General features: G+C 41.8%; 1 protein-coding gene across 1 annotated transcript; it reads right to left on the reverse strand.

Annotated features, from left to right (window-relative positions):
• Window positions 1–6,734: 6,734 nt before the first annotated feature.
• LOC115397160 (H-2 class II histocompatibility antigen, E-S beta chain-like) lies at window positions 6,735–14,347 on the reverse strand. The gene is made up of 5 exons (XM_030103366.1): window positions 14,284–14,347; window positions 13,936–14,196; window positions 7,689–7,970; window positions 7,474–7,584; window positions 6,735–7,257 (listed from the first exon to the last, which is right to left on the reverse strand). The coding sequence occupies exons 1-5, from the start codon at window positions 14,345–14,347 to the stop codon at window positions 7,220–7,222; spliced, it is 756 nt and encodes a 251-aa protein (XP_029959226.1). The 3' UTR covers window positions 6,735–7,219.

Here is a 14,347-nt window from a genome sequence, read left to right on the forward strand (position 1 = left end):
GAATAAAGGATTAATATGAGACTGTTAAAGTTCCCTTTGAGCTTTCTCAGCCATGTCAATTTGATGTTTTTGGGATCGAAATTACAAGCTCTGCAGACAAGCATTCCTGGGTGTGAGATTCCTGCTGCCTCAACTGACCTCAGCGTGACAGAAAGCTCAGCAACGAGAAATTCAAACTCACTTGACATGCAACATAAAAACAAAAACAAAAAATAGGGTATTTGCAGTACTTCAGAGTTCAACCTTGCAAAACATAAAATAAAGAGGAAAACAAAGAGGAACATGTGTAGTGATTTTCAGAATTTGGAAGGGAGCCTCCGCTGGGGGGCGCACGAGAGCTTCGGGAGAGGCGCAGCAGTGGGAAAGCTTTGGAATACATTTCTCATTATGTGCACATGCCTACTCTCCGAACTTAAAAAAATGTTTAAGCATCAGTCCACTATTTCAGTGAGAAAATGCTTTTTCCTGCAGTCAAACCAGCTTTAAACTGCGAACCTATCACTTTTCTAATGGATGTGTTTTGCATGAGCTATCGTATCAACTATACCTGTATCAACCTGTATCAACATGACAAAACACAAAAGTTTTGCATTTCACATAATGGGGGCACTTTTTCTGCAATACAAACTATTATTTATAAAAAATGAATTTGTTCGCAAATGCGACAATTTTTCCCCCATTCATTATTGGAATAGAATTTTCAAAAAAAAAAAAAACCATGAGTGCAGACTTTTGTCTTGACAAATTGTTCGTATATGGATGATTCTACATGCATGGAAAGTTCGAAATAATTCCACGAGGTTCCTCTGACGCTGTACGCTCATCACAATCATGTTGTCAAGTCCTTCATATTCCACTAGGGAAGTGCTTTCTCATTTGTTACAGCTGTTCTCTGATCAACTGTCTGCAGCTGCTCCTCATCTCCATGACAACACACACACACACACACACACACACACACACACACACACACACACACACACGCTCAGTCTTGTATTTCTATCCTTGTGGGGACCGTCCATTGACTCCCATTCATGTCTAGCCCCTAACCCTGACCCTTACCCTAACCCTAACCCACACCACAACAAAGCCTAACCCTAAAGAAATGTTTTTGCACTTTTACTTTTTTCAGTAACAACAACATGGTCAAGAAAACACTGTTTCTCCTACTTAGGACCGGAAAAAGGTCCCCACAAGGCACGTCGTTCCACGTTTTGCTATCCTTGTGGGGACATTTGGCCCCAACAAGGATAGAAATACGAGAACACACACACACACACACACACACACACACACACACACACACACATTTGAACTTTCTTGCTAGTGGTATGGGGAATGCTAGTTGGTAGAGAGTGACAGGAACACACAACATTCCATCCGAAATGTTCTAGTTTATCAATGTAATCCCAAAATCAAACAACAGACCAATAAACAATCAGTGACTGTCGAGATTTCAATTTAGTGCAGGTCACTATACTATAATACAAATTCTCCAGTGCAAACTGCCAGATTTACTCACATATGTGTGTGATTATACTTGGCCCAGGCAACAATACAATGCCAAGTCGGAAATGAACTGATTAAACCACACTGCAAATATGAGAACAGACTGCTTCAAGTACTCTTTGCAACAGGTGCAGTGGGAATAAGGTGTGGTACAGCACATGAAGTGACAGCTTTTTCATAAAGCACGGGTTTCGGGACGTGTGTGTTCACAACACATTTATTAGACTGGGCTTGGATTCTTTCTGAGAGGTGTTTGCATGTTCTCTTCTTGCTGTTTCTCTGTACATAAGATTGAAAGATTGAAGGAGTGAGGTGAGGGAACCAGGGAAAGGCAAGGCCACAAGGAGGATGGGAGACCAGAGGAGGCAGAGACAAACAGGAGTTCAGTCACAGAGAGACAGAGGAGCAGAGAGAGAGAGACCTGACAGATACTAATGGCAGGCACACGCTAACTTTCATCCGAACTTTTCTGGTTTACAAATTTAATCTCAAAATCGAACAATCAAAAGTCAGTGACTGTGCAGATTTCAACCAGGAAGACTGAACGTTTAAAATAAGAAGACAAAAAAAGATCACTATGCAACTCCAGATGTTACATTGGCTGGATTGTGAATTAATACACAAGAGATACATTTTGCAATGTGTTATCATGGGTAAATAAATATTTGGAAATGTATAGGTTTTCATACTAACACACAGTTAATAATGTCTCACTTGTCTCTGTGATGAGATATTCAACATTAGGAAAGAAATCAGCAAAACAGAGAGGAAAATGGACACTTTATTCATACATCACTGTTTAGAAATCAAATAACAAAATACTAGTAAAATGAAAGCAGAATCAATCACAGCAACATACTGAAAAATAAAACAGCCACTGTAGATAATTTTTGAAAAGCAAAGTGATTCAAAAAATCCCAATCAACATTCTTCAGCATAATCTCTCAAATACCAACTAATTGTTTTTCTCGAGTCCCTTGACAATCAAAAATGTGCCGACGGCGACTCCCAGAAAGCCAAAGCTCAGACCCACGGCACAGTAAATGTCCAAGACCACTGAATGACTTTCATGAACAACATCTGATTCTGGAAATAGAGAAGAACATTCATTAGTTCAAGTCAAAATCTCAAAATCTACCAAAAATTTCCCTGATGCTCACGTGATCTATGTACAATTTCAAGCTTATCATTAATAATTTGGAATGGTGCAGGAGTGTGTGTGTGTGTGTGTGTTATTGTGTGGATGATACATTGTCTTGTAACAGTAACGCCAATGTCATTATCTCAGTGTAAACAGATTGTGACCTCGATGTTAAAAAGCAACTCAGCATAATCACCCCAGATTCTTGTTTTGGGACTCTTCAAAGCCTCATGCTCCACAGTGCATGAGTAGATGTCACCTTTGTTTGGGGTGAACTTCAGGGTGGAGAACTGGTGGAAGGTTCCGTCGCTGTTGGGATAATATCGACTGAGCGAAACCCCCTCTGACACCGGCTGGTTGTTTTTGGTCCAGCTGACTTTGATGGAAGGAGGGAAGAAGTGGTTTACAAAGCAGACAAGCGTGTTTTCAGCTCCGAACTTCACTTCTTCAGCAGAGTAGAGGACGCTGTCAGGGGGATCTTTAAGAAAGTTAAAAAGAAATAAAAACATTCACCAAAACAGTTTATTTATTGTAAGAGAGACTATATTGTCAGGGAAGTACAGTCACTGATAGTCTCACGCTGGGTTAGACGTGCAGAAAATGACCCTTACCTGTGTTTTCTGGAGGATGATTCTCTTCTGCAACAACGTTTGTCAAAAAAGCTTGACATAGTTTTGTGTTTCTGAGGGCATCTCTAGACAAACGCCGTGTATCATTTGTAGGTGGGTCAAACATGAAAAAAGAAGGAAAGGTGTATACAAGTGTGCCGTTGTTGTCAAAGTCTGCAAACACCAGCTCCTCGGAATCAAATTCAAGGTGAACTTGAATTGGACCATCTTTAAAACAGCCAATCACATATGTGATTTCATGGTCAACTACAGAGAAAAAAGACAAGAGAAAAAAATGTCGTTAATATAAATTCAATACAACAAAATGAGCAAAAACAAACAGCAACCAACTCTTCATTGTGCAAGTGAGCAGAAAATAACTGACCAGGAACAAAACTGAGATACAAAGAAGATTCAGGTAAAAACTCATGTATTATGTGACTAACCCAGATTTAACCAGATGTTGCTGCTTTATGGTAAATGGAAATTATTTATGTAGCATATTTCTGCCACTTCAGCAGTCTCAGCAGTTTTTCTGTAACCAATCTGTCTCTCTCTAGATTTTGGACACTTTTTTTGGACACTTTTTGCTCCAATGTGTCTCCCCTTCATGCTTCCCATTAATAAACACTAGTCATTACCCTTCTGTGCTGCACTGGCGTGTTCCCTAATTCAATCCTTCTCTCCTCTTCTGTTCTCCTGGACCCAATGCCGCCGAATTTCTCACACAATAAACCTTTTGAACTCCACCTTTTGCGTTATCTGCTTTTGGGTCCACGATGGTCGTGACAACCACCCCAGAAAAAAATCCACAGCCTCCCATTCACTGAATCATAGGCCTCATAACTGATAAATTGAACCCTGTTTACTGGGAGCTCTTAAAGTTAGGGTAAACGATGTTGTCCAAAAGCATTTTTTGTCATACTGAGTGAAACGCTCCTTGGCCCCTGGGAGAAGTCAATACATTATGTGGACGGAAAAAGGTGCGGAAAAAATCCGACAACTGTAGCGGCCAAAGGACAGTAAAAACTCCGACCAATCGTAAGGCGCGGACCGCTCTTAAGGAACCAATCAAATCCCTTCGTCGTTCTACCAGCCCCCTGCGCGTACATTTCAATGGCGTGCACTGGCCCTGGTTCAGTGCGCGCTCGCGTTGCCAAGGCACTCTCGGCGCTCGCAGCTTGCGTGAAAAATAGAACGAAGCGGAGCGGGTGCGCTGCACTCCTATGCGCGTTGTGTGCGGGCAGTCAGAAAAGTTAATAACATTGGAGGCGATCACAAACACTGTGCGAGTGGCGCTCCCGCGCGCGCTCGTGCGGCGCTTCCGCGTCCAGTGCATTCGCTGCCAACGGGAGCTCCTGTGGAACACCAACAAATAATATTGTAGCGTTACGACACTGAAGCAAATACTGGGAACTACTTTTTCTTTTGAGATCACTACACCCAGACGCCATATTTAGTAAGTAGTTCCATCTTAGCAATATTCGCATAAACAACTCAATCTCGTAATTTTGCCTGAATATTTCACAGCGTAGTGAATGTGCGGATTAAAACATGTCCACCAAAGTGTTTTGGGGTTGTTGGATTCTGTATTTGATGAGTTTGACGAGGGGAACCAAAAATACCATTCACTTCCATTGTGTCCGTCCCGAAAACCTTCCCCGACTCACCTCTGAATAAACAACAGCTCGCCCTCACAAAAAAAGTAAGTACGCTGTTCGAAATGACTAAGAAATTGCGCTAAATGGGCCAATTTGCCAAAATGTTGAAGTATCCCTTTAAGAGCGGTCCGCACCTTACGATTGGTCAGAGTTTTTACAGTCCTTTACAGTTGTCAGATTTTTTTCCGCACCTTTTTCCGTACACATAATGTATTGACTTCTCCCAGGGGGCAAGGAGCATTTCACTCAGTATGACAAAAAGTACTTTTGGACAACATCGCCTACCCTAGCTTTAAAAATAAACCTGTGTAAACGCCAGTCCTTTCTCCGTCTCTCTGCCTCTGGGTCTAACGGCACACCGATCATGACCAATTGGACTCAAACTGAGTATATCCTTAAAGTGAGACAAGTGTCAACCACTATACAACAGCTTGTCCCTAAAGATATGTGTGTCAAGATGATTTTCTTTATTTGTGATAGGAGATTATTTAAATATTTTTGGGCCACAAATACAAAAAATTATATAGCACTTGTCACAGTTACAAAACCTAATAGACAGTCTATTATTAGAGATTGTATTGGTTTGAAACTGATCAAAGTTCGGATTCATGATATGACTGTGGGTAGTACTGCAGTCTCACAGCAAAAAATAACCTTGAATTGATTCTGGGGCTTTCTTTGTGGAGTATGCATATTTTCAAAGGTCTCTGGTTTCCTTACACAGTCTGAAAAAAACAGCAATATAAAGGAATTGTATTCTAATTAAGTAGACATGGTGTATTCAACTTCCATGTTTTGTAAACCAACCTGCACAAACTCACTCATGAGGAACTAAAGAACAATAAAATGGAAATATCGATTTACATGATGAAATTCACAGACCTTTGTCCTCATTTTAAGTGGGAGAACTTGCAAAATCGGTGGCTCAATAAATACTTTCATATCCCACTGCATTAAAGTGCTGAATGACAGTTACATTAGCAGTGACACATCTGGAGTTTCAGTTCAATCTTCCCACTGCTTTCAACACAGTTGGTCCCAACATAGTGCTTGACAGACTTGAAAAATGATTGTGAATCTCTGGCATTGCATTAAGTTAATTGAATCCAATTTCCAAGATAAGGGACTTTTCTTTGTCAATAAGTAATGACGAATCTAATCAGATGGAAATCACTTGTGGAATTCCTCAAGGCTCGGTCCTTGGCCTCTTTTATTTAACATCTCCATTCTCCCTCACCTCATGGGACATTACATCTCCTATCATAACTGCACAGATGACACACAGCTCCATCTATCAGTGTCAGTGAATGACCACAGGCCCTTACACTGGCCGAGTCAGCACAAAATTAAATTATGTGAGACATTTTTACAACTTAACACAGAAAAAATTGAAGTAACTGTTTTCAGCCCCACAGAAGAAAGGTTAAATGTGTTTGGTTATGTCCAATAATGTCTTAGTACATATCATGAGATGTAAACAAATTGTTAATAAAGGTATTTATTACTTTATAATAATAATAATAATAATAATAATAATAATAATAATAATAATAATAATACATTTTATTTATAATGCACTTTCCATTTCAAACAGAAATCTCAAAGTGCCAAATGATCTTATTCAAATGATCACTTCACAAATAAAACAAAAAATAAATACTGCTATCATTCAACTCCTGATAGCATATCCACTGTTTTCAGAGTTTGACTTCTTAGTGCTTCTTTACTCCACTCTGAGTCTTTCACCTTGAATGACTGTGTTACAACCAGCTTGTTTAGGAGATGGATAAAAGGCGGTAGCATAAAAGCCACAGGTGCTAAGTGGAAATTAATGTTATTTATTAACAAAATTAAGATTAAACAGTAACAAAAATAGACTTTAAACTAGAGTTGTCAGACCACAAAAAATGCCAAATGGCATAACTAATAATAAAGAAAATACAACAAAAGATTCCTGAAACCAAAACACAGTACTAGACATCACAGAGTCGAGTGCCTCGCTAACCAACAACAGCCACAACTAACTACTAGGTTACTACTACTACTACTGGTTTGTTACAGCCAATCCCTTTTAGCTCCTCAGGTGTGTTTGCAGGATAGGCTGACGAACGGCTCTCTGCCCAGGCTCAACAGGTGCAGGCGATGAAGGGATGATTGGTTCCTGCAGCAGCAGCAACCTGGGAAACCACACAGACATACACTCACACACTTGCTGGGGGGCAATGAAGAGACAATACAGGGCAGCTGTAACAGACTGTATGTTTAAACGTTTCAGTTCATGTGCTTCATGTACATAATCTTTATTGTGTTCCTGGATTTGTTGGCACAGGTTGGTGACCTAGAAGACAAACAGAAAACGATAAGTGGAATTTCAAATATACAGTCCACAAAAATATAAACCACCAAAAATTTTGAACTGGAAAAACAGGGACTGGTGATTACAGACGTCTCATCTGTAGCTGGTATGGTGTTTATCTACTCAAACTCTCACCATACTGCTGGAGACATTTTTGTGGATAATTTTTTAAGGATAATTTGTTGTCATGTGTCTCACCATTATTGCGCCTCCTGTAGAAAATGACTCCGGGAAAAAGAAAAACCAGGCCAAGCACAATCCCCGCTGTCCCTGCTGCGATCTTATTCTTGTCTGATGTTGTGACCAATTCTGAAAACACATTTATCACAAAACACAATTTATGACACAGACGATTGTGTTTGATGTTCAACTTGTGTCAAAAGTCTCTTATTAAAAACACCTGACTGTCTTACCCCACTCATAGAGCTTGGGCTCCATGAGGCTGGCGTGCTCCACCTTACAGGTGATTTTATCTCCAGGGGAGGGATCAATTTCCAGATGTGAGTGGATTTGGTAGAGCCAGTTTCCGTTGGACAGCTCCTCTGTCGACGTCACGTCGGAGGTCACCTCGTGTCCGTTCCTCAGCCATGTCAGTTTGATGTTTTTGGGGTAAAAATCGTAAGCGCTGCAGACAAGCATTCCTGGATGAGACGTGCCTGCTGCCTCAACTGACCTCAGTGTGACAGAAGGCTCAGCTACAACGAGAAATTCAAAATGACCCAACATGCAACAAAATGTTTGGATTTACTGCATTTTGTGTGCAAAAAATTTTGACTTTTGGAATGCTTCAGAATACAGCCTTGCAAAACATGAAATAAAAACTGATATATTGTGTGCCAATGGTTTTCAGAATATAGTGGAGGACAGAGTGGAGGACTAGAATATATTATTGGGATTAAAGGTTCAGCATTACACTGGTTTCAATCATATTTATTGGACAGGTTCCACTTTGGTAATGATGATCCTTCAGCTCAGATCAAAGCTAAATATAGAGTGCCACAGGGTTGGTAAATGAACTACACTTATATAGTGCTTTTACATCTGCATTAGCAGAGCCCAAAGCGCTTTACACTGCAATATCACATTCACCCATTCACACTCACATTCACACACCAGTGGAGGCAGCTGCCATGCAAGGCGCTCAGTCCATCCACCGGGGGCAATTCAGGGTTCAGTGTCTTGCCCAAGGACACTTCGACATGCAGACAGGGGGAGAAAGGAATCGAACTAACAACCTCCAGATTGTCAGACGACTGCTCTCCCCACTGAACCACAGCCACCCCGGCTTCTGTTTTCAGACCTGTACTCTTCACATTATACATGCTTACTGTAGGGATATCATCAGGAAACACTCCATTAACTGCCACTGTTATGCAGATGATACACAGATCTACTTATCCTTAAAACTCGATGACACCGAACAACTTGTCAAATTAGAAGCTTGTCTTAATGACATAAAAACCTGGATGAGTCATATTTTTTTCTCCTCCTAAATTCAGATAAAACAGAAATTATCTTATTTGGCCCAAAACACCTGAGGAAATAATATCTAAACAAATAGTCACCCTGGCTGGTGTTGCTTTAACTCCCAGTAACACTGTGAGGATCCTGGGAGAGACCGGACCCAGCATCAGGGGGTTAATTAAATTACCTGTGCCTCCTTGCCCCCCCTGGCTGTCAGAGAGGTAATTTTTTTTCTTGTTACAAAAAAAAAAAATTCATAATTTGTTTTGTGTGTCACATTGTAATAATTCATATTCAGTTAACTGAAACAAATAAAATTTAAGTTACGTTTCGGCTTCTGTCATGTGACGCATGCAAGCTGCCGGGTCCGCCTCGCCCCCTCAGTCAAAATATAGTATTTCATTAAAAAAATTAAGTTTTCTGTCTATTATGTGCCTAAAAAACAACAGCAAACTCTGCTGGCTTGGTCAAATCAATATGAAGTGTTGTGCTATTCAAAATTTAAAAAAAAGAGGAGACTCCAGCTCTACTAAAGGTAAGAGCTGGTTATTTTATCGTTTTTTTGTTACTATTTGTGCTTTTAAGCAATTTGGTTAATGATCATACGTTGTTGGACATGGTAGAACAGCAGTGCCTCTGATCTGTGGATTCTGTTTTTGTGTTGCTCCGTTACCTTTTTGCCACCTATGCGTGGTCGCCCCCCCCCCCCCCCCCCCCCCCCCCCCCCCCCCCCCCCCCACACACACACACACACACACCCCGGTTTTCAGCCCCCCCTGGTCGGTTTTCCTCATGGATACCATTTACCTGTGAGATCCCCAGGTACTTGTAGCTGTCCTGCACATCTGTTATGTTCCTTTCAGGTAATTCAATTCCTTCAGTTGTGATAACTTTCCCTCTTCTAGATACCATTCGTCCACACTTATCTAGTCCGAATGACATCCCAATGTCATTGCTGTATATCCTGGTGAGGTGAATCAGGGAGTCGATGTCATGCTCATTCTTGGCATACAGTTTGATGTCATCCATATAGAGGAGGTGGCTGACAGTTGTTCCGCTCTTGAACCGGTATCCAAAGCCACTCTTGGTAATGATCTGGCTGAGGGGGTTCAGGCCTATGCAGAACAGTAGGGGGTACAGGGCATCACCTTGGTATATGGCGCATTTGATGCTCACCTGTGCCACTGGCTTTGAGTTGGCCTCTAGACTTGTCTTCCACAGCCCCATTGAGTTCTGAATGAAGCTCCTTAGAGTCTTGTTGATGTTGTACAGTTTCAAGCACTCCAGTATCCATGTGTGTGGCACTGAATCATAGGCTTTATTGTAATCAATCCAGGCAGTGCACAGGTTGGTGCTGCGGGCCTTGCAGTCTTGGGCGATTGCCCTGTCAACCAGTAGCTGGTGTTTGGCCCCGCTGGTGTTATTGCCTATCTCTTTTTGTGCTTTACTCAGGCTGAGGACTAGTGAGCGTCAAAGCCACTATCGGGGAGGAAACCAAGAGCCTCCATGAGTATACCAAGAAGATGGCCCCCAGTGATGATCTGCTAAGTGAATGCCTCAGACATCAAAACCCCAGTAAGGAGGAGCCAGAGGAGCTATCATGGACAGACGAAGCCCTGCATGGCATGTACCACCGACAAACTGAAGAAGTGGCTGACATTGGAAAAACATACCAGTGGCTGGAAAAGGCTGGACTGAAGGACAGCACAGAGGCACTAATCATGACTGCACAAGAACAGGCCCTTAACACAAGATCAATAGAGGCCGGGATCTACCACACCACACAAGACCCCAGGAGCAGACTGTGCAACGAAGCCCCAGAGACAGTACAGCACATCACAGCAGGGTGTAAGATGCTGGCAGGCAAGGCATATATGGAATGGCACAACCAGGTAGCGGGCATAGTGTACAGGAACATATGTACCGAGTATGGGATTACAGTCAGGTCGGCACCAATTTTTTTTTTTTTTTTCGTGCCGGCTGCTCCGCTTCTCTTCATGTAGCAGGCGGGAGACTGGAGGACAAACTGTGTGATTATGGTGAATGACAGGTTAGAGGTGGATAATGTACCTGGAGCTTCATGTTTGACATCTTGTTTGAACGAGTAGCTTAGCTACGAGCGCGCAGCGGCTGTCTGGTCACGTTACCAGATGGGAGCGTACCTGTTCCCCGGGTCCTATGTTCCCCGCTTTGTATGGACCCCGCTTTGTATGGACCGGGGAACATAGAACCCTTTTTCTAAATAAGGGTCCTATGCTCCCCGCCGTGCCCTGAATGTGTCTGCTTGTACAGCGCAGAACCTGCAGTGGCGCATGAAAGTGCTCACGCGTCACCTCCAGGTATAGAGAATTACTGTAGACTACTGTCACTTTACAACTAAATTATAATAACATAAATGGTGTGAAAAATAAATAAAGTAATGTAATAAATCTCAACACAACAGCGAACACGGTAGTTGACAGCAGGAGAACTGCAGCGTCTCCAGAGGTGCCAATTACAGATTCAGGTAAAATATTATATCCTCCATCAAAGTACAGCAAACCATGTATTTTTCGTTTCCAAAAATTAATTCTTGAACAAATATATTTTCTGAATGAATAAATACCTTTGTTCTGTGGAGCCAGCAGTCCCAGAATCAAATGAGCAGGGTGAGGACGAGACCGTGTGAGGTGTCCATCCTGGTGCGCTGCCGGGGAGACTTATTTTACCAATTTTAATATGTTCTTGATTATTATTGATGGTTAATAATACAACTATTTTGTGTGTGTTGACGTGTGTGTGCGTGTTTATCAGGGAAATGAGTGCGCGGAGTGTGAGTAAGAGGTGACGCTGCTGAAATGCGCACCGTAAAAATTAAATAAATTTTAAAACCTGATTTGAGGCATTAATAAAGCAGACATGAGGCATTGAAAGGTTTGCTGATACTCTTGGCTTAATATTTTGTTTATTTATCTTAAAGGTGCTGTAGACAGAATTCAGCATCTCCGCAAGATGGCGATTTGACCCATCTAAGATGGCGATTTGAAACCCAGTACAGCCAATCCTGTCCTGTTTTCTATGAAATCACGCCCTTACGCAAGTTAAGCTCCTCCCACAAGAACGTGTGACGAACGCCCCTCGACCAATCACGGTTAGAGCCTCAGGGGCTCTTCTGATTGGTCAAAGATACCTGGAGCTGTCGAGATTCCTTTTCAGCTCAGAACAGAGACAGATGGAAACGCTGCACCCTCGCGGTAGTGCAATTATGCTACACTCCTAAAGGATTATCCATGGATACTCTAACATTTAATCCAAAGAAAACACAGAAAAATTAGCACTGACTAGCAAAATCCTGCCTACAGCACCTTTAATTTCTAATACATTAGATTACAGAAAAACAACCTGTTGTGCTCCTGCACAAAAACACAGCAAAATGTATGACGGTCTGGCTGAGCGCTGCGGCCTTTGGAGGGGGTGTAAGAATGCTGGCAGTTCTAGTGTTAATCATTTTACTTCTAGTGTTAATCATTATTTCCCTCCATTCCGATATTGACGTTCATCTCCACTATTAGGAATAAGCGGAGAGCTCATTCCCTCAGGTCATTCATTCATTTCGGCATCTCCGTCAGCGTAAACCCCAACCCCTCTCTCATGCACGCAGCAGACTGCGAGGACTATGATGAGCCTGTCAGAAAAATTAAGTTCTACAGTACGGAGGAGGGAAACATAGTTAAATGTCTTAGAATTTGACCTCCGCATTTGATAATCAGACAGCTTATTCATGTGTGTGTGTTTTCTGTTTTGTGTTTGTTTTTTTTTCTTTTGAGCGGATAGTGTGATAAGTGTGATAAGTGTAATAAACACAAGCTGCTTATTTAAATCACTAAATATCTTAAATCATTATTTTTGTCCACAGATTGGATTTACACTAGAATAAAAAAAATGTTTAGCTGTGATTAGGAAAAGTTTCATTATACGTCCGCTCTGCCTGCTCTGAAGACACAGACTCCTCGAATTTTTTTAATTTAAATTTTTATAAAATTTTTATCAAATATATTATTATATTTCACTGTTTTTTACATTAACTAGGTTGGTGCAAATGCAAATCTGCGCTCTCGCAGCGGAAAAAAACAAACAACAAAAAAACCTACATCCGATCGTCAAAAAACTGTGCAAATCCACGCGCTGCAGCCGCATCGTGATTTTAAAAAAAAGAGGCTTTTGGCCGAGTTTGTAAGCAGCTTACAGTCAAGTCGGCACCGAACAACTCGGCCACTTGAGAGCCCCCACCCCGCGAGGCCGACTTGGGTTTTGATGCCGACTTGACTGTATCCTGGAGGCGGTGCCGAGTTGGCCAGGGCCGACTTGGATTGGTGCCGACCTGACTGTATCCCCCGAGTATGGACTGGAGGTCCCAGGGTCAAGATGGGAGACACCTCCAAAGGTGGTCGAAAACAATCGAGCCAAAATTCTGTGGGACTTCCAGATCCAGACTGACAAGCAAGTGATGGCCAATCAACCTGACATAGTGGTGGTGGATAAACAGCAGAAGACAGCTGTGGTGATAGATGTAGCAATCCCAAGTGACGGCAACATCAGGAAAAAGGAGCACGAGAAGCTGGAGAAATACCAAGGGTTGAGGGAAGAGATAGAGAGAGTGTGGGGCGTGAAGACAACAGTGATACTAGTAGTGATTGGGACACTGGGAGCAGTAAAGCCCAAGCTGGGAGGATGGCTCCAGCAGATACCAGGAACAACATCTGAGATCTCTGTTCAAAAGAGCGCAATCCTAGGAACAGCTAAGATCCTGCGCAGAACGCTCAAGCTCCCAGGCCTCTGGTAGAGGATCCGAGCTTGAAGGAGACAGACACAATACCGCCGGGGTGACGAGAACACAATTTATATATATATATATATATATATATATATATATATATATATATATATATATATATATATATATATATATATATATATATATATATATATATATATATATATATATATGTGTGTGTGTGTGTGTGTGTATGTGTGTATGCAATCACAGTCCTATTTTAACTTCAAAGGGTTTTCCAGTGCACTCGTGTACACAAGTGTATTGTGTTGAAAAAGTTCTGTATTTTATTCCCGTGAGCTGTCAACAAAAACCCATAAATGTTTCAGGCAGATGTATTCTGAAGCATTATCAGATATTTCAGCTGATATTACTGTAATTACCAGGTGTCAACATGACATCATAGACCAGCTCACGGTTGTCTTCACATTGCTTTTGATTCTTTCTTGCTCGTTCCAGAAACCCTTTGCTCTTGTTAAATTCTTCAGTGATTTTCCGCATTTTCTCTGTGTAGCCCACATATTTTCCCAGCATGCTGTTGTATTCGCCCAGAAACACTTTGTTGAAGAACAATTGTTCCAGAAAAACCACATCTCGCGTGGAATTAAACTGGCAACGAACGACAGCGTTGCCAAAGTAAGAATCTGAAACGTGAAGCACAACAAGAATTTGGGTTGAATAGATGTTATTCGGCAGAACCACGACATGTTTCATTTAAAAATGTGGCTTACCGGCAGGAGAAAAGAGCAGAAACAACAGCCATGGCACTGGCGACGACAAGCTGGGAGCCTGCAT

This window comes from Salarias fasciatus, chromosome 11, assembly GCF_902148845.1.
Source record: "Salarias fasciatus chromosome 11, fSalaFa1.1, whole genome shotgun sequence".
Lineage (NCBI taxonomy): Eukaryota > Metazoa > Chordata > Actinopteri > Blenniiformes > Blenniidae > Salarias > Salarias fasciatus.